The sequence below is a fragment of the Pelodiscus sinensis genome, chromosome 27, assembly GCF_052426305.1.
Source record: "Pelodiscus sinensis isolate ZL-2025 chromosome 27, ASM5242630v1, whole genome shotgun sequence".
NCBI classification, from domain to species: domain Eukaryota; kingdom Metazoa; phylum Chordata; order Testudines; family Trionychidae; genus Pelodiscus; species Pelodiscus sinensis.
Window position 1 is genome coordinate 6,207,322 of NC_143078.1, and position 21,220 is coordinate 6,228,541.

At 45.3% G+C, this 21,220-nt stretch overlaps 1 protein-coding gene across 1 annotated transcript; it reads left to right on the plus strand.

Moving 5' to 3' along the window:
* Window positions 1–321: 321 nt before the first annotated feature.
* Window positions 322–20,206, plus strand: LOC112543741 (uncharacterized). The gene is made up of 10 exons (XM_025178564.3): window positions 322–641; window positions 7,468–7,625; window positions 9,128–9,466; window positions 10,404–10,733; window positions 10,887–11,216; window positions 12,394–13,123; window positions 15,287–15,402; window positions 16,009–16,143; window positions 17,887–17,993; window positions 19,739–20,206. Exons 2-9 carry the CDS (start codon window positions 7,589–7,591, stop codon window positions 17,955–17,957), a joined length of 2,088 nt encoding a protein of 695 aa, XP_025034349.3. The 5' UTR covers window positions 322–641; window positions 7,468–7,588; the 3' UTR covers window positions 17,958–17,993; window positions 19,739–20,206.
* Window positions 20,207–21,220: the final 1,014 nt, after the last annotated feature.

Consider the following 21,220-nt stretch of genomic DNA (forward strand, 5'->3'; position numbering starts at 1 on the left):
GTACATTTTTCTTTCATTTGAACTGCCGATTTTTGGGGTGAGGGGAAAGATGCAGAAAGGTTCCACTAAAAGAGGTTAACACAAGAACTTCACATTAGAATCTTGGTTGGTCACATATCATTCAGTCTAAAAAGGATATTCGATTTCCTTTAACTCCACGCTTTGGACCAGAATGGGCTGCTTTGTGTTAAAACGTTTGCTAGTTGTCCAGAAAGCAGGGGAATTCCTTTCCTTCACCCTAGGAATTTCTGATCATAACTTCTTCTCCTTTAAAAAAAATGTATTACCTCATTTAACACTTGTGAATAAAGGAACTTGAATACATAAGAGGAGGCTTTGGGGTTCCATATTCAGTATGCTGACAGTGCTACTCGAATTCTATCACATCTGATACTTTCTTGGTGAGACTCTGTGACAGCAGCCTTGAAAGGAAACTCTTACAAGGGACCAGCTGTGAGAAGAATAAAAGCTTTAATGGGTCCATATGTAACTTTTGAACATTAATAAAAAAACTGGCATAAACATCAAGATCTGAACACTCGCTAACCGGATTGCAAGGTGGTAGATCCCTCAGCTGTCTAAATCCACCTTGGAATATGGCATAGAAGAAAGTCTACACTAAAGATTCACTCTAACCTAAGGTGAGTAAAATCAGTTTGCTCCTGGAGCAATGTGTTAAACTCATGGCAATCTGTGTGGATGAGTATTTTCTTAGGGGAGAATGGTAAGTGCTATCTACTTTATGTTGAGCTCGATGAGTTATTATTTCCAGATCCCAGGACAAAATTGGCATGGCGCATCATTTCGCCTCTACACATTCGGGTCTGACCAGCCATTATTAATTGTAGTTATTCACTATGAAATGGAAATGAAACTAACGATGACACCACAGACATGTGTACAATCCACAGAGAGATATAAATAGACACCTAAATCACCACAAGCTCAGTAACGGCACGGGAGTGATTTTTAATGCAGTTTGCAAAATTTTACTAAAAATTAACCCTGATACTGTCAGCTCCCTTGCAAAGCTTCATATAGAATTACTGAACGTCCCTGGTGCTGGAACAGCATTTACATTGGGAGAAGGGCTGGTCCTAACCAATTGGCGACCCCAGGTGACCACCCGGCTCTCCTGTAGGGTTGTCAGATGGTTTAAAAACACCGGACAAAAATCTGTCAAGCAAAAAAAAAAGGGATCGGAGAGTAACCAGGGAAACCAGGTAGGATTCGGGAGGTTGGTCACAGCCCACCCCTAAGACCGTCTCTGTCAGAGGCCCCTTGAAAATGGCAGCCCTGGGCAACCACCTGCCCCTAAAACAGGCTCTGGTTGGGGGTGCTGCGTGCACCCTCCTGCCACACTTACCCCATTTACGCCCTTTGCTGGGGCCACAGATGGGAGCAGCTGAGATGCCCCAGTCTGAGGCCAGTGGTGGGGACCCTAGGAGGTAGCAGAGCCCCCAGAGCCAGCAGCTGGAGCGGGCTGTGAAGGCTCCAAGCATGGAGATGGTGGCTGGGATCCTGGGCAGCAGCAGAGAACTCAGGGACTGGGACCGTGGGGCTGGCAAATGGGACCCAAGATGGCAGCAGAGTTTCTGGGCACAGGCTGGCAGCTGGGACTGGTTCAGGAGGCCATGCTGGGCACCAAGACTGGGATGTTGCAGCACCCCCCCCCCCCACACACACACACCACACCCTTACTTCCCACAACAATCGGTACTCTGCAATGCGAAGAAGAATTGGCTTATTTTGGATGGTAACATGACACCTGTGCCCATTTTGTTGGGAAAAATAAGTAACGTCTCTCTGTCCACCTGCAAACGTATCCTTTTACTTCCTCTCTTGGGTAAAGGACCCTCACTCTTCCCAGACCCCAAGAGTGGTGATTATCATGGCACGGGATAAAATTCATCAACAACCATGGACTCAACGCCTGTTGGTGTCTGATGCCTCCCTATTTCCTTCCATCTTTCCCTGTCCAGTGCAGAGTGGCTTAGTTTCCGTAGACTAGCTCCGCACCAATCTACTATATCATCTACCCATTCTCTGTAGGGTCTGCCTCTCCTCTTCAAACCATCCATTATGCCGAATACCAGGGTCTTAACTTTTCACTCATCGTTCATTCTGCAGATATGCCCGAAGAGTTGTAACTTCCGTTGTAGAACCTTCTGCAGTAGGTTCTCCTTCGGCTGTATCTTCAGATATAATTCTTCATTGGTGACCTTCTGCATCCCTCCTATTCTTAGGATCTTTCTAAACTGCTCCTCTCGAATGTCAATATCCTTCTCTTTGAATCTTTCGTTATCACCCATGTCTCACATCCATACAATATGCTGCTAAATACACACATTTTCAAGATGCTCAGCTTTGTTTCTAAGCTAATCGCTTTACTTTTCAAGATCTTATCCATCGCCTTCAGACTCGCTCTTGCTTTCGCTAGTCTAGTTGCTATTTCCTTCTTACAGACTAGATAAGCCAGGTTGCTCCCCAAATACATGAACTTCTCTAGTTCGATCCCGTCTATACTGATCTTCCTTCCTATTTCCTTATCTCCAAATATTTTTAACTAATTCACCTGCCATCCCTGTAGCAAAGGGGTTGCCTATGCAAAGAAAGAGGATTTTTTTCCTTGGTCACCCATTTTGTTGACCCGTACTAGTTTAAACTTGTGTATTGATTAGCCATGGCAGTGGGCACTGTGATGGTTTGGGACCCCTGAAATGCCATCTGAGATGCTGAAGATACCACTGAGTCTACCTTTTCCACCTCCCTTTAACTAGTCATGCTGTGCTAGACACTAAAGCCTCTGCCAGCAAAACATCCAGGTAAAGCCACACCCCATCACAGATACAGACACTGAGATGAGCTCTGGGAGAATGCAGCTGCAAGGGTCTTACAACAACACCTAGAAGTTCCTCTCGGAGTACAAACCCAAACTTAAATAACGTTTGCCTCCTTCCACAGTGGGGCGGGAGGTATGCACAGCCTCCCCACCCCGCTTAGAAATTACATAAATAGGGTTATAGTATAAACCAGAAATAAGCGTATTAAGTATGAAAAGGTGTAATTTTAAGTGGTCAGATTGTGAAGTGCCCACGAGTACCACATCAGAACTTTAATAAACGGAGGATGACAGCGTCATTGGCACGAATACAATGCCAGTGGCAACTCTCATAAGATTTTGCAGCAACTCTCTGCTGATTCTCAGTCACAGCTGGGTCCAAACCAGAAAGTTGCATCTCAACCTGCTGAACTTTGGACGCCTTTGAAATCAGGATATGAATTCGGTGTCCTTGGTCTCTCTCTATTTGCAATACGCTTTGTGCTAACATTGCCAGAGTAGCTCTGCAAAGTCTGGCATTAGGCTGCAGGAGCTAAGGCCTGGTCCTGTTGAAGTCAATGTGAGCCGAATTCAGCTGGCCCACAATTTGGCTCCTGGGGTTTTATAAAGGTCTCTCGCTTCCTCACCAAATAGCCTGTTGATGCTGGGTGTTAACATACATTTGATGGTCCAAAGGCACCATGATCACCATCTGCTTTGACACCCTGCATGGCCCACGCCTACGAATCTCACCAGTCGGATTCATCCCTATACAGATTGGTGCTCCCCTCCTCGTGATCCTTGCGTGGCTCCTATGGAGTTGGACTTTGAGGCTGTTGAATAACATGGCAGCTCAAGAGGAGCAATGCAAAGGAGGCAGATTCGCTCTGGGGCTATTTGCCTTTGCACGGAAGGCAGTATTGGCCCAGAGGAGAAACAGAGATGAAATGAAATAAAGAAATGAGTGGCTGTCTTTGGAGACCTATGGACTGCACAGAAGGGGCTCTCGGACTCATCACAACCCATTTAGCATGTGGCCTGAAAAGAGAAGAGTGCTTTTCTGCAGCCCCTTTGCACACGGTGCATTGGTTTACCGTAGTGTAGCAAGAGCTAAGCTCACATGATTGAGCAGGAGTAACACACATGGCAAACAGCCACTTCTTGCCGTTGGCAGGATACGAGCCGCTTGGCTAGGTGGGGGCATGTATCCTACTCTGTAGCCATGTGCCCAGCCCCTTGTGTTCTCCTATAAGCCAGGGACCCTGCTCTGCTGCTTGTGTGCAGGCTCAGACTCTCTCTAGCATGTCCCATCACATGCTATTGAAGAGAGCACAGAGCCGGACGGAGCCCACACAGTCATAAAGAGAAGAGAACACAAACGTCTTGGCTGGCTTTTCCAAGTGCGGTGGTGTTTAGACACAAGGTTTTTGCTGAATCCCATCATTGTCTTCCCCTCATCCTGCTCTCTTTCTCCCTAAGGATCTCAGGGGAGGAAGAGGCAAATGTGGCTGCTGGATTTCTTCTGAATTTAGCTAAGAAAAGCTAACAGACGTATTTCAAATCTGCCTGCATTTGAACTTCCACCCTCCCTAACATTGGTTGTTGGAGGAAATGGCACATGCAAAGGGGCAGTAAAATCTAATGGTTGGAGCACGGAATTGGGAGTCACAGTTCTTGGGTTCCATGCTCTACTCTGCAGCAGGCTCTAGGCAAGTCACTTTAACTTCTCCGCGCCTCTGTTTCCCATTCTATAAAGAGTTATGCTAATATTTCACCATTTCACTGCAGTGTTCGGTGTCAGTCCTATACTATTCCTTTATGGCTCCAATATGCCATTGAGAGACATGTCTGGGCCACAAGCAACGACCTGCCATGAACTATAAGAAAATCCATGAACCTTTATGTAGAACTTTTCATGACAACTGCTTTACAAAAGTGATTAAATAGCTTTGCAGTAGCCCAAACCCATGTTGATTTCAACCAAAAGATTTCTTAATCTTTTCATTTCCCTTTTCTTGCCTCCAGAAATGCTTTGAGGTGACCCCAGTAACCTCGCAACTACAATGTTCCCCTCCACTGTGCGCTTTTAGGGAGCTATGTTTTTAACCACACTGATTGAGCAACTCCTGAGTTAAGAATGGTTAGAACAAAAGCCTGTTCAGAACAAAACACCGACATGACCAAAAGTGAATTTTTAACTTGAGTGGGGAAGTAACTAAATGCTGTCTGCAAGGAGCTGGACTAAGAAACAGTGTCTCCATTCAGAGCTGAAATTGGCAGCAGAGCTGTCCAAAAAGTTCCAACAAGAAGCGAAGGAGAGGAAGAGAGTCTTTTTTGTTTGCAGATCATAAATACAGTTCTCCCCTTGATGTGGACAATCTCCTCTTAATATGGTACTTTTGGGAAATCCCAGAACACCACCTGCACTTTCTGGGAGAGTTTGCTGAGCTGATAAAAATCTTAAATTTCTCTTCAGCTTTGGTTGCTCGAGGACTCAGAAAGGCCAATGAGAGCCCTTATTTAGGCAGATTTGTGCTTCTCGGAGAAACTGAGCATCATTCAGTGTCAGGATCATACACATTCAGACAGTTCTTCTCTCTCACTGTGCTCGCTTTCTGTCCTAAAATAGCCTTCTGTTGCAATGTAGCCAAGTGGTTTTAGCACTGAGACTCATGAGGTCTGGGTGCTAGGACTGGCTCTACCACTGACCGGCTGGCTGTGCCTCAGTTTCCCCCTCTGGAAAATGGGAACAACGATACCAACCTCCTTTGTCACTTTCTGGATGAACATCCCTGTATAAGGGCCAGGCATTATTATTGTTCAATTGTCAACAGGCCCCATCTCTTGCATCCAGAACAATACTGGAAACCCAGTGATTCTATACCACCATGTTACATTTGTTTGGCTGATGTTTGTCCTGCCCTCATTTTGTAAATCCACTGCAATGTTCCCTGGCAGTGGTCCCTGTAAGCCGTGCACTTGTGCAGTCACCCAGGAGATATTCAAATGCTGCCCCACTCATTAGCAGTGTGCCCACAGCTAGCTTTTTTGTTTCTACTCATGGTGCACAGTCCCACATTCCGTGGTGCACATAAATTTATTCTGCAGACGAGTGGGAAAAGTCTGCACCTCGAGAGAAAAGATTCGAGGGAACATTAGTTCCTGGTTGATATAATTTGTATATTGTCCACTTACATCACTGTACAAATAACAAAGTGTATTTATTTTCTGAATAGAATCTGGTCTAGTGATTACAGAGTAGGACTCTGCCAGGATCTCAGCTACAGAGGCACAGGTCAAGGCCCACACTGGAGAGGACTGGAGACCAGGGTTCCCAATTCAGTTTACAGGGTCAATACCAGAAGCAGCAATACATACCGATTTCAGGTTATCAGGTCAGGTTGCAGCTGAGACCAATGCGCTGGGTTGGAGCCACATGAACCTGATAAAGTTGGGTTAGTGGAACTTTGGACTCCATCTTGTAAAATAGCTGCCACTTCATGCAAGCAAGAAGGTCACGTAGTCTGAAAGTATGAGGAAAGTGAAATATTTTATCATGCAAAAAGCTTGCCCAGTAACAAACATGCACCGAGTGATAGTTTGTTATGCAGCTTGCTACTATAAAAAGAATTACAACTGTATCTTGAGATAAAACACACTGCGGTGGGTTTTCGCTAGCATTGCAAATAAACTACTCTCCGTACATTTGCTGAGTCTGAGACTCACTTCGACAGAACAGAAAGAGAGCCAGGGGTCCGGTGCAGAACGAGGGAACAAGAGTGGGCATCAGGAACTAGGAACAAGATAAGAGAACAGGAGCATGTAATGGGGTTTGTTGCAGCTGCAAGCCAGGCAGCCTACTAGCGGCAGGGTCACCAAGGTTACGTCTACACAGCAGGGCTAAAGTTGAATTCAGCAACACCACTTCAGCTATGTCAATTGCATAGCTGAAGTGGACGTAGCTTAATTCGGCTTTTGGCACTGCCTACACGGCAGGAAGTCGAAGGAAGAACACTCTTCCTTTGATTTCCCTTACTGCTTGTGAAATGAGGGTTACCATGAGTTGGAGTAAGAAGTCCTCCAGCTTGACATTATTTTGAAATAAAGGCTTGTAGTGTAGACATGCATTATGTTATTTCGGAATAACATTAGTTATTCCAGAATAACGCTGCTGTGTTTTCCCTAAGCCTAAAATAGCATGCTTGCATCAGTGATGGAACATGGCTGGCTCCACCTGTTATGACTGCTGCAAATAAGACATCCGGTGGTAGTTGGATCTGTGGGACTCTTAGGCTGTCGTCCGCTACTTCACTAAAGCTATCAGGTGGCAATGTGGACGCACAGGTGTCCAGGAGCTAGCAGAGAGATAGGCAGGACAGTCGGGTTCTAGACCCAACTCTGCAAATGACTGTGATTTTGGGCAAGTTGCTTCTCGATGCAAAAGGCTCTAAGATCCTTACAGCGAAGCACAAAGGCCCTATTGTCTTCAACAGATATCATCCCATTGGAGCTGAGAAATTTCACGCTGGCTCGGATTTTCAAAGCACCAGGAGTTAGATGAAATTTCTGTGCAGTTTTGGTGTCTTGTTTCCAGACCCTGGAAAATCCCAGCATTGCATTTTTATTTTTTTTATGTCTGATGACAGGTAAAAGGAAAAACGAAATCAGTACTGCAGATTTGGTGCCTGAATTTGAAAGAGCATCTTGAGTTCAACAGCCAAAGTCCAGTTCAGATGTCTGCCTTGTGAACATTTTTGGAGATTACACATGGCTGTCTTCATTGTTTTATTGACTTTGCTACAAGGTGAGTAGCTGGGAACCACATTCCTCATGCAAGTCACCATAATAAAAGTGAGAGTACACCACACTTGCAGGGGACAAAGGTAAATCTGGCTTTAAAATGAAGGAACATCCCTCCTTACATGGAGCAGCTGGAGCATTATGGCCCTATCTGCACAATGGCTAGAAGACACACACATCCGTCCAACAGGAGTGGTGTAAGCAGTCTTGTTATAGACTTGTCAGACCCAGAATATTAGAAAGAAAAGGTGGGAAATGCAGTACCTTTTATTGGACCAAATTCTGTTGATGAGAGACAAGCTTTTAAATTAGACAGATCTCTGAAGAAGTTAATCCTATATAAGGGTGTGTCTAGACTACAGGGTTTTGTTGACAAAAGTGGACTTTTGTCAACAAAACTATACCTGCATCCACACTGCCTTTGAGTTATGTTGACATAACGTCGACAAAACTCAGCAGTTTTGTCGACGTATGTAAACCTCATTATACGAGGAATAACGCCTTTTGTCGACAGAGTTCTGTCGACAGAAGGCATTATTGCATCTACACTGTCCTTTGCGTCCACACTGTTTTGTTGACAAAGTGGCTTGCTTTGTCGACAGAACTGGATGTAGTCTAGATGATCTTTGTTGACAGAAGCTTTGTCGACAGTATCTGTCGACAAAACTTCTGTCGACAAAACCCTGTAGTCCAGACATACCTTAAGATATTACCTCCTTCTTGTCTCTCAAACAGGGGTGTTGTGAAAATTAAAGTGCTTTTAGCGTTAAATGCCTTATTCTCCACTGCCCTGCACTTTGTGCTGCCATTAATATCAGTGCAAAGTGAGAGCAGAGGAATATGAAAAGCTTTTCAGATCAGAAGGCTCGTGTTTTACACCCATGTTACACTAGTGTAAAATGACAACCCAAGATGTGGGGTAAGAGTGTCTCCATTTGTGGCCTGACTAAAAAGCCCACAAGTCCTTGGGAAAATGCATTTGCAAAGTAGGTGTAAAATGCTACTACTGCCATGAGTATTTTTGGAAGCATTTGATATAGATGCCAATGAATGCATGGCCTGCAAGACAACAGCTCCTGTCGGCACTATGTATTTCTGATTATTTTGGGATTTGCTTGTCACTAAATAGAGCCCATAATCTGCATGGCCAAAATACTGCATGCATCATTCTGCTTTTAAACTCAGGCAAAATCCCTGTTGGCATTAATAGGAGTTTTACTTGGCTCAGGACTGTGCTGTAACAGAGTAGGAGCTCAAAGTTTCTCTCTCTGTGCTGATTCACAATGCAAACAAAGGGCTTTATCCAAGCACAGTGCAAAAAACACGGGATTTGAGAGACCTGGGTCTGATCTACAGTAACTTATACCTTATGCAGAATAAATATTACATTTTGTGGGCAAGATCTTTGGCAGGTGAAAATCAGTAAGATGCCCATGCCTTCCATGCTGTTGAGGTTCTGGTCCTCTATTTGGCTAATCCATGTTCTACATTTTTTTTTAAACACAGTGTCAAGTGCCTTATATGGACCAAGGCTATTGATAGGTGAAGTTGGAGGATCGGTCACCATCAAATGTATCTATCCAACCATTAAAGCCAACAGATATAGCAGAAAATATTGGTGTAAAATATCAGGACCCAGAAGTGTTTGCAACTCCATCATTTCTACGAGCCCTTTCACCTCTACAGATCACAAAGAGAGAGCATCCATCACAGACTTCCCTAAAAATGGCACATTCACAGTGCAAATGACACAGCTGGAGCAGAAAGACACTGGGACTTACAGATGTGGCATTGGCAGAAATAACAACGTCTTATTTGTCAGCGTAAATCTGACAGTTTTGGAAGGTATAGTAGCTGGGGGTTTTCACAACAGGCTGATTGCAAAAGGTAGAGCTCTCTTCTGAGCCTGCAAAACCAGCTTTGTAATATTCTGGTGCCACAGTTACAGTGAGTCATTTGGAACCACTATTCTGAGGCCAGGTCTACACTACGGGAGAATGTCGACCTAAGATACACAACTCCAACTATGTGAATAGTGTGGCTGGAGTTGAAATACCCTAAGCTGAATATCTGTAGCATCCCCGTTGTGGGAGGTCGATGGGAGAAACTTTCCCATTGACTTCCCTTGCTCCTCGCAACCCTGTGAAGTACTGGGGTTCATGGGGGTGCCATCGGCATTTGATTTAGCGCGTCCTTACTAGACCTGATAAATCAAACCCTGGAAGATGGATCTCCAGTGTGTCAATCTCTGAGTAAGTATAGACAAGGCCATGGTCAGCGAGTATAAGAGGTGGGGGAAGGCATTGCCTTCCCAAGCTGGGAGGCATGGCCCTGCCCACACTCTGTCCACAGCTTCAGCATGGCTCCCGGGCTTCAGCCACACTGAGGCTGAGGAGGCCGGGGCAATGTTCCCTCCCCATGCTCCAGGGCAGGGATGCTCCTGTGGGAGGCCGGAGGCAGAAAGGGTGGGGTTGGGGGTATCCCCCTGCAGTGGTGGGTGGGCTTGAGTCCTCTGAGGGACAGGTCCTACGGCAGAAGGACCTACGTTTACCCACCACCCATGGACAAGGCCTAAATGTTGACTAACGAGCATTTCAATCCAAAACAGTGGTTGTTGCAACAACTGTGATGTCTCATTCATACCTCCCCATCCCCTTAGTAAAGACCTGTTATTCACTTTCCAAACATCAGATTTTACTGAAATAGCTGTTAGGAAATAGAAAAAGACAACTGGTCCAATAGGAGTTGCATTAAGTTGTTCTAGTATGTTCTATTCAAACAGGTTCTAATGTGCCCAAATCACCAGACCTGGTACTTGGGGAGCTCAGAGGATCAGTGACAATACATTGCCAATCTGAAAACATCACAGATAGTGGAAGGAAATACTGGTGCAAACTGGGAAAAACTGGCTGTACTGTCATAGCGGACTCTACTGGTTACGTGGGCAGGAATTACGAGGGAAGGATCTCTATAACCTCTGAAGAAAGCTCTGGCACGTTCAAAATCTTGATAAACAGACTAAAGATGGAGGACTCTGGACTGTATAAGTGTGGGGTAGCCATGCTTGGGCACCCTGGAAATGCAAGAACCATCGATCTGCAAGTGACTAAAGGTGAGTCTAGAAAGAAAGAGCCGTTATTTTTTAGAAAGTGCTGAGGTTTGCAAACAGTATTCCCCCCAAAACCCAACATGTGTTTGTAGGGACTTCAAAGCAGCATCATTTAAAGAGTCTGTAAGGCTAAGCTGGTATATTCTCCACCTATAGAGTCAACCATTCCTGGAGCACTCAAGTTCCTGAGTGGAGCAGAAGGAGGCTGGGTGTCTGCCAAGTGCCACTACAATCCACAAAGGAATTATGAGATAAAATACTGGTGCAGGTGGACGGAAGTTGGGTGTTCCCTTATGGTTGATACCAGTGGATTCATAAAGGAGGCACATCAAGGAAGAATTCAGATCATCAGCGACAACCAGGAAAATGGGACTTTCACGGTGGTGATGAGCCAACTGGAAGAAGTGGATGCAGGATGGTACTGGTGCGGAGCTAAAGATGGAGAGACAGAGCAAACCTCCTCCATGAAGTTACACATTCAAAAAAGTAAGTGATTTGAGGGACTTAGCCCATCGGGATTAATACCCCTTCCTTTCATGCTCTGCTATTCTGCTCTATCATAGCCCATGTGTCCCTCCCAGCCACAGGTGATAAGAAAAGTCATTGCGTTGAGCAGTAAGCTCTGTTCTCCTTAAGTCTCATCACAGAATAGAAAGGACAGAACTGGAGATGTCTGGTAAAATCGAGACGATGAGGGAGATTTTCAAATGCACAGATTGAAATTTGGTGCCCAATTCCCATCGGCTTTAATGGAAGCTGGATCCTTACCTATAGTTCAGGAATAGGGAAACTTTTTTAGGTTGGGAGCCACTGACCCACAGAAAAAAATCAGTCAGGCACAAGCAAAAAAAAAAAATGCTGGGGGGTGGGGGGTATGAGGGGGACAGCCCTGAGCCTTGGGGGCAGATCCAAGCAAGCCAGAGGCTGCCTCTGGGCCTTAGGTTCCCCATTTCAGCTTTATGCCTTTGAAAAGCTCTCTAATGATTGTTATTATTTACTTTGCATGTTATTGTAGGGCCTCGTAGGCTCCACTGTGCTACGTGCCTTGAAGAGCGCCTGTCAAACTTCTCAACCTCAATTTTTTAACAATTACCCAATTGGTTCAGATAGTTAGGTTATTCACCGCCAAACACCAATTTAAGGCACAAGCTTTGTCAGAAAAAAATATATTTTCCAGTCTTTAGATCTTGTATTTAGAAATAAACACTGATGTTCCCCAGCATTTAGATATTGAGCCCTATAGCAGAAAACCCTCCAACAACGAATAATGGAGTCACTACTGCAGCAACAGGGATCCACTGTCTATTTTGCATGTCTGCACAGTCAGCGGTTTATGTGTGCGTGCAGTTTCCAGAGTGTGCAAGGCAGAAATAGCGACCATTAGCAAAAGTGTCTGACTTGCCAAAAATGATCGTGGGTTTCCATTAATACTCATACATCATATTATGTAAAGTCAAAGGCATCCGTGAAAAAGACATGGTCCCTTTTGTGCTGCATGTTTACCCATGACACAGAGTGCAAGATGAAATGAAAGAGGTGGAGAGATGCTATCAGGAAGGATGCCTTGTTTAATTCACTGGTAAAAATTGCCAGACCTGCAGAGGGTAAGTATTCAAGCCCCGAAATAATGTATTTTCTTCGTTACAATCATGCTCTTCTCTAGGGCCGAGAACATTTGCATCTGGGCGCACAGTATCACCACCATCTGGGCCGATAACATCTGCATCTGGGCGCACAGGATTTCCACCATCTGGGCTGGTAACATCTGCATCTGGGCACACAGCATCAAGATCTGCATCTGGGTGCACAGCATCACCACCATCTGGGCCGGTAACATCGGCATCTGGGCGCACAGCATCACCACCATCTAGGCCAGTAACATCTGCATCTGATCGCACAGCATCACCACCATCTGGGCCAGTAACATCTGCATCTGGGCACACAGCATCAACATCTGCATCTGGGCGCACAGCATCACCACCATCTGGGCCGGTAACATCTGCATCTGGGCACACAGCATCAACATCTGCATCTGGGCGCACAGCATCACCAACATCTGGGCCAGTAACATCTGCATCTGGGCGCACAGCATCACCAACATCTGGGCGCATAGCATCACCAACATCTGGGCCAGTAACATCTGCATCTGGGCGCATAGCATCACCAACATCTGGGCCAGTAACATCTGCATCTGGGAGCACAGCATCACCAACATCTGGGACGGTAACATCTGCATCTGGGAGCACAGCATCACCAACATCTGCTATCTCCAGAATCCCCAATCATGTCAGTGTCATAGATCAGACATATCCCATGAGCACAGTCACAGAGGGAATATTGGAAAAAACGTCAGATGCCAAATTTGCAACCGTTAGCAATGCAGTCCATGTCAGGTACGTTAATGAACATGTCTTCCCCAATCATCATTGCCGGGGTCAGCTTACAAGTCTAGTCAGATTATTTTATTTCCATTCATTTAAAACTGTTCATACACAGAAAAGAGAAACATCAGCTCCTGAAGCAACGCCCAAGAGAGCCATCAGCTCCTTGGGCTCCCAGGCAAGGTGTGTGGGGGGAGGGCTGGCTCCACACTCCCATGAGGGGTGGGGCCTCAGGCAGAAGGGGCGGGGCTGGTACCAGTTAGCCCTCAGTGCTGCCCAGACCATATTTCTGCTTCCCAATAATTTTAACTGGGCGCAAATGTTTTTCTTCACTTCCTGTCCTAAACTGGTTGCGTAATGTGGCTATGAGCAGCTGTTCCCTGATGCCTCCTATAGCTTTGTTGACCTGTTTATAAGGAGCTTTGGGGGTTCACAATGGAGAAAAATCTATGGTAATATTACAAATGGAGTAGCCAAAAGGAATGAGGCAATTGTGCAGGGGGTCAGACTAGATGATCATAATGGTCCCTTCTGACCTTAAAGTCTATGAGTCTATGAGTCTAAGATCAGAGTGGCTAATGATTGTGGGAAAAGCTATGGACGTGCCCTGGGGGGTCTTGTGCTTCTAGGCAGATACAGTTCGCCTCAGAGGCTCCCTGTGACCCTCCACACAACCTCTTGTCCTTTACTAGAGGCACGGGTCACAGCCTACTGAGCCAGCCTCATCATAGGCAAGTCCAAGGACCAGGGCCGGCCCACATTTTAGCACTTGAGCTCAAATGATACCCCCATGCCCCTTTTCTCCTGCCTGCCTGTTATGTCTCTTGTGCCCTCCCTCCTCCAGCACCGCACTCCCCCATCTCTGTGCATCTAGAGCAGAGAGAAGACATCTGCACCAGCAGCAGAGACAATTGTCTACACTCAGGGTCCTAGTGGCGTCTCCCCCTCCCCCACAGTCTAGGCAGCCGCCTCAGTTTGCCTCATGGTAAGGCCAGCCCTGCCAAGGACTGGGGCAAAGCCCCTCCGTAGTCTTGGTCTCCCCCATCAGGTGCAGACTCTAGTGGCATGGGGAAGAGTTGGGAGGAATCTGGGCCTACCCACTACTCTGGGTTCCAACCCAGGTACTCCAAGGCAGTAGCACCTGGCAGTGTTTCAGTTTTGCAGCCTTCTTCCTGGCACACTTCCCTCCTTGCAGACCTCAGTTCTCCACCAGCGCCCTTCTTCCTCTCAGCCCGTGGCTTTTTCTTTCCTGAGAGGAAGCCTTTTAAACTGGCCCCAGCAGACCAGGGCTGTGTCCAGACTCCATGCCTCCGTCGACGGAGGCATGTAGATTAGCCAGCTCGGAAGAGGGAAATGAAGCCGCGATTAAAATAATCGCGGCTTCATTTAAATTTAAATGGCTGCCCCGATCTGCCGATCAGCTGTTTGTCGGCAGATCGGGAGAGTCTGGACGCGATGCCCCGACAAAGAAGCCTTTCTTCATCGACACAGGTAAACCTGGTTTCACGAGGCTTACCTGTGTCGATGAAGAAAGGCTTCTTTGTCGGGGCATCGCGTCCAGACTCTCCCGATCTGCCGACAAACAGCTGATCGGCAGATCGGGGCAGCCATTTAAATTTAAATGAAGCCGCGATTATTTTAATCGCGGCTTCATTTCCCTCTTCCGAGCTGGCTAATCTACATGCCTCCGTCGACGGAGGCATGGAGTCTGGACACAGCCCAGATGAATTGGAGTGAAAGTTACAGAAGGAGGGGTATATACAAGGAAGGAAAAAGTGTCTTGTATTAATGAAGCTAATCAAGTCAGGGTGGAATTGGGTCATTCATATCATTTGGTGTGGAGATGTGAATATCCAGGGAGGGGAAATTGAGTTAGTAATGCATTAACCAGTTGAGATCCTTATCAATTTAGGATTGAATAGAGTTGAATTTGCAAATTCCATTGAGTTTTGGGGCACAGTCATAAGCAGCTACACATCCGAATCAAACTCCAGCTCTTATGACGTAGCCTCTAATTGATCTTGTGGACTGTTCTCCTTTGAATCAGGTGGAGAGTTTACCACTTTTTTGTTTCACTCTTCAAACTGCAGAAAACAGATGCACTGAATGCAAACACAGGCTGTGTACAATCCCTGTCACTCAATCCCAGCTAATCTCGATGCTTTATTTTTCCAGCTCATCAACCAGTGAACTGCAATTTCTTCCAATTGTGATGACAGTCCTTGTGCTGCTGTTTCTTGTCCTTGTTATTATTCTTATCTTTATTAAAGTAAAGCGTCAAAAGAAGAAGGGTAAGTCAGAGTAGCAACCCTCTGCTGGTGGTTTTCATGTTGTGTTTAGCCATGTGTCTTTGTTTTCCGCACACAACCCCTCTAAATCTCTCCAAACTGCCTTCTACACAGACGGGCATTTTGTACACAGTTCAACGTAGCCTGAAAAAGCAGACACCTACACAGTGAAGTTACCTATATGAAAACTTTACTTTAGATCAGAAATAAGAAAGAACAAAAGTAAAGGACACTCAAACAAAGCAGAACCTGCTCTTTGTGTATTGGAGTCGGTGACAAAAAGATCCCCTTGGCTTTTATGGTGCAGGATCAGGATCTCAAGACTTGCTGTTCCATACAAACTCCTAGCATGCCAGCTCTTTTCCGAATGGTACACAGATTTACTAAAAAAAAAAAAATCATGCTGGTGAAATGAAAATGCTGTTAAATCTCACTGAAGAATACATTATATGAAATTTGAGATTTTAGAAACTGAAAGAGAGTTTTAATGAATAAAGTGTCTAGCAGGGTTCTCTTACTCAATAACAAAGAAAAACAACAAGAAACTACAGGCCTGAACATATGCCTATTGAAATCAATGAGAGTTTGTCTTTGTATCTTTTTTTAAAGAGCTGAACAGACGTTCTATTAAAAACCTTGAAGCAACAGTAAACTTGACTGATTTAAAGTTCTTAGACGAGCAAATGCTGGAGGAAAACATGGATCTAGCAAAGCCATATAAACCTAAGATGGGCGATGACAAAGGTAAACACATGTTCTGGATTCTGGGCTACCAATATCGTCTCCCGGGTTAGAGAAGAGTTAAACGAAACTAAAGTCTGTATAAATGGCACTGTCAGTAAGAGCCAGGGAGAGATGCGGAAGCAAAGACCCACCCCCAAAACATGGCAAGAAGTTTTTCATTGAGATTTCAGGTTTTTAAAAAAACCATTGACCACTCCCTAAGGGTATGTCTACACTACCCTCCTAGTTCGAACTAGGAGGGTAATGTATGCATACCGCACTTGCTAATGAAGCCCGGGATTTGAATTTCCCGGGCTTCATTAGCATAAGCGGGGAGCCGCCATTTTTAAATCCCCGCTGCTTCGAACCCCGTGTAGCGCGGCTACACGGGGCTTGAACTAGGTAGTTCGGACTAGGGTCCTATTCCGAACTACCGTTACTCCTCATGAAACGAGGTGTACCGGTAGTTCGGAATAGGCACCCTAGTCCGAACTACCTAGTTCGAGCCCCGTGTAGCCGTGCTACACGGGGTTCGAAGCAGCGGGGATTTAAAAATGGCGGCTCCCCGCTTAAGCTAATGAAGCCCGGGAAATTCAAATCCCGGGCTTCATTAGCAAGTGCGGTATGCATACATTACCCTCCTAGTTCGAACTAGGAGGGTAGTGTAGACATACCCTATGTGAGTTGGAAAAAGCCCAACCCTAAAGTAACCTTTTCTTGTAAGAAGTTTTCATTGACATATCAAAAACTTACATTTGTTTACCACCTTGAAAATCATGTAATTGATTCTACTTTTTGCCTGATTCCATTTCTGAGCATTAATGCATCCCCATATTTAACAGTTAGGCTGAGATTTTGACTGGACCCTAATCCCATCAGTTTCAGTGGGAGCTGAATGGATTTGCGCAAACTCTTTGTCCCAATCTTAGTATCCCTCTAGTTAGTTTAGAATTTTCTGTAGCACCATGTATGTGGAGTCCCATACTAAGTTGTGAGTGTCTAACTTCTGCTTCTAGCCAATCAGTATATCTAAGGGTAATATTCTCCTGGAAGGATCAGAGTAATGGAAGTTCTATGCTGAGGGTTTGCCAGAGAATATCCTATAGTTGTACTCATACAGTATAGGCAGTAGGGGTACGTCTAGACTCCAAGCTTCTGTCGACAAAGAGCGTCTAGACTACATCCAGTTCTGTCGACAAAGCAAGCCGCTTTGTCGACAGGACAGTGTAGATGCAAAGGACAGTGTAGATGCAATAACGCCTTCTGTCGACAGAACTCTGTTGACAAAAAGGTGTTATTCCTCATAGAATGAGGTTTACAGTCGTCGACAAAACTGCTGAGTTCTGTCGACGTTATGTCGAGAGAACTCAGCGTCAGTGTAGATGTAGGTATAGTTTTGTCGACAAAAGTCCATTTTTGTCAAGAAAACCCCGTAGTCTAGACACACCCTAGGTGTCTGCACTCACAGTGCTGGTCAAAGAATATAATTTTATATCCTAAATATAACAAAAAAGGCTCCCTGATTCCTTTACCTAATTCCATGGCTTTAAGCCATTGGCTTTAACAGACTTTGGATCAGACTCCTTGTTCAGTTTATAAAATTATTGGTGGTTTGTTTACTCAAAGCGAATGAGTTTGAGCTTTTCCTCGTGTGCAGCCATTTGAAAGTATTTGATTTCTCATGACCTATCAAAGGGCTAGACAGAAGGCTTTTTTGTTCCTGATGTTGCAATCATGCCATTCTCTTCTGTTCCATGTGTGCAGAGCATTCTTCACCACTTATGAAAGATCCGGGTGGCCTAGATGAAAACCTCTCAGTTTTTCTAAGAAGATAAACAGTCGGGGATCTGTCCGAATATTAGTGGCCTTGGGTAAGGAACTCCTGTAGGAAGCAACTGGGACATTGGGAAAAGCTTAAGAGAGCCCCATTTTGTGGCATTTGATATCAGTAAAATTTACAAGTCTGCATTCAGCAACAGCCAAAACAGGAAGAAATTTACAATGATTTGATGACATGTTGTAAATTCCCTGCTAGTGTAAATAGGTGAAACACCCAAAAGAGTTGTACCACTTATTCCAGCAGAATATTTGGTCCACAGAATACACAATTTTTCATTAGACTGCATATATGCAGCTGCACCTCCGAATCAAACTCCAGCTCTTATGACATAGCCTCTAATTGATCTTGTGGACTGTTCTCCTTTGAATCAGGTGGAGAGTTTACCACTTTTTTGTTTCACTCTTCAAACTGCAGAAAACAGATGCACTGAATGCAAACACAGGCTGTGCTAAAGCACTTTGTGTGTACAATCCCTGCCACTCAATCCCATTTAATCCCGATGCTTTATTTTTCCAGCTCATCAACCAGTGAACTGCAATTTCTTCCAGTTGTGATGACAGTCCTTGTGCTGCTGTTTCTTTGTCCTTGTTATTATTCTTATATTATTCTTGTATAATGCTGCATATAGTAACATAACCTTGAACAAAAATTTACAAATTACTATGGTATGTGGCCCCTTACTTTAGAATGATACAATGTTTTTACAAGGGACTTTTATTAAAAACTAGACAATTAGCCCGTCATAAAACAGGATTTTCAGATCTTTCCTTCATGTCAGTTTTCTCTCCTGAGCCTCCGGTCTCTCTCTCTCTCTCTCCTCCTCCTCCTACTGCCTTCCCTCCCCAAGCTCTCCTCCATCTCCTGCCTCTCTTTCTCTGTCTCTCTCTTTCTCTTCTCCTCCCCCTCCTGCCTCTCATTCGGGGGGCCGTGGAACCCAAACGGTCGCTTGTGCCACTTGCTCCCATGCGGTGGCCTGGCTGAGCGGTGCAGAAGTCAGCTGAGCACCACAGCGAGAGGCGAAGGGGGGCAGTGACATTCACGGCCAGGGGGTAGGGCCTGGAGCTGCTGTCACGCCGCACGTCACTGCCTCGCCCCCCCCTTCCCCTCCCGCCGTGGCGCTCGGCTGACTTCTGCGCCGCTCAGCCGGGCCGCCGCGGGAGAGCAAGCGGTGCAAGTGAGCATTTGGGCCCCGCACTCCCGATGCACCATGGGCCGCCCAGAGGGAACAGCCAGCATTTCAGCGTTACAGACTCACAGTCACTGGGCTACTATATATATGATGTTTGAGATGTCTAATATATGAGAGAGAATTTCTGGAATCAAATCTAGGGCTTTGGGGGGGAAAGCAATGAGGCATTTTACATTTTGAGAGTCCAAAAGAGTAAGAACAGAGGCCAAGAACCCCACTAATTCTCATTGGATTATGAGTGCCCATTTTGAAATAACTTAAAAGGAGCAGGAGTGGGGAACCTAAGGGGCCAGATGCGGTCCCTGGCTTGCCTGGATCCTGCCCCTGGGGGCTCAGGACTCCTCCCCACCCCCAGCATGGAGGAGACTAAGCTGGCAATCCAGGCCCTGCTGCCCCCACCCAACTGATTTTTCTGTGGGTCAGCAGCCCCCAAACCAAAAAAGGTTCCGCAACCCCTATTTTAGAGGGTGGGTGCTTAATGTTTTCTGAAAAATCAGGCCCCATTACTAACATTGCCCAGTTTTCATATAAGTACTTCATATTAGCTAGAAACAATAGCAGCTAATATTTTCTCTCTGTTTTTGCAGGGATTCCATGGAAAATGTTGCTCCCCCAATTACATCTGCCCACCACCCACAGTGAAGTACCAATTGCTGAAGTCTCAAGGGAACTCAGGGTGTGCACAAGCTAAGATAGACACCGCTATAAATTGCATATTGCACAGCTGAACTCTTAGCTTATTCCCATCTTCAAAAGGGATGTATTTCATGTCATAGGTAGTGATCGTGCAGAAGAACTACAGATTGCACAGTTAGTTGCACTGTTTGCTAAACCAAGAATAAAATGTCTATCTTACAGCCAAGATATTTCTATGTGTAACTCTTATGGAGCAACCCATCTCTTTTATATGTATACTAAAGACAAAACATTTATGATTAAAGGCTATTTAGAAACTTCAAGAGGCACACAGAAGCATCTATGTGGCACATTAGCCATCATGAATGTGTATGGATACTAAGCTTGAATGAACGACAGACTGAAATGCATCTTATGTATCTTATAGACAGGGCTCGCCAAGTGGCACAGACCGCACTGCACATGCGCTGACCACGCTGCACGGCCCCACCAGGCTAAAATCTACTCGCCACGGGCGAGTAGATTGCCTAATTTGTCGAGCCCTGCTTATAGAGATGGACAAAAATTAAGGTGTGGTTTTGGCTTTTGAGATGCCTCATCTGTCAGACTTTGTTTTGGAAAACAAAAATCAGGGGCAGTTTATATCTGAGATTCATATCTAAGGCCATATATTCACTCTGCAACGTTCAATGATGCTGTGATCAATCTTCCGGAGTTTGATTTAGCCCATCTAGTTAAGACCGGCTAAATCAAACTCAGAAGGCGCCCTCATCAACAGCAGGTACTCCTGCTCTTGTGAGTAGTAAGGGAAGCCGATGGGAGTGTTTCCTCCCATCAGCCTCTCACTGTGGGGACACCAGGGAAACTCAAATCAAGGAATGTTGACTCCAGCTAAGTAATTAATGTAGCTAACATTGTGCATTTTGATTTGACCTTCCCCTTTAGGGTAGACCTGTCCTAAGCCACTCAGGTGCAAGGGGATCTAGATAACCATCCCTGCTTCCAATCCATCTTTACCTCAGAGCTAATCAAACCATTTTGGCCTGACTGTAGCTCAGACTCAAATAATGTCCTTAGTTCTAATGGGTGAACTATGTGCTGTGTTATACATCATACTTGGGACTGAGAAGTAACAGCTCAGGTTTGTTGTCTGAGAAACCAGAATGCACTGGAAAACTTCAGTTTGGCAGGAGGATGCTTCCTTATCAGCAAAAGGCATGTAAATACACTTGTGTAATTCCAGCTAATTTCGAGTCACCGGGCCAGTTTCACTGCTGATTTTAGTTATGGGCTAAATAGTTCAGTAAACAAGGTGCAAAGTAACATTGCTTGAATCAGATTATATTTACTGTATGTGTAAGATATCATAGACCACAAGTGCTTTAACTTATACCCTCCACTGAGTTGGTTTTCTAGCAGAATCCCTTTTACAC

What these genes read in the sequence shown, in the direction of transcription:
- LOC112543741 (XM_025178564.3), top strand. Translation starts at nt 7,589, where the DNA reads ATGGCTGTCTTCATTGTTTTATTGACTTTGCTACAAG. An exon ending in GAAGTTACACATTCAAAAAA is followed by an intron (nt 11,217 to 12,393) that starts GTAAGTGATTTG and finishes GCTCTTCTCTAG; the next exon opens with GGCCGAGAACATTTGCATCT. An exon ending in AGCAATGCAGTCCATGTCAG is followed by an intron (nt 13,124 to 15,286) that starts GTACGTTAATGA and finishes TTATTTTTCCAG; the next exon opens with CTCATCAACCAGTGAACTGC.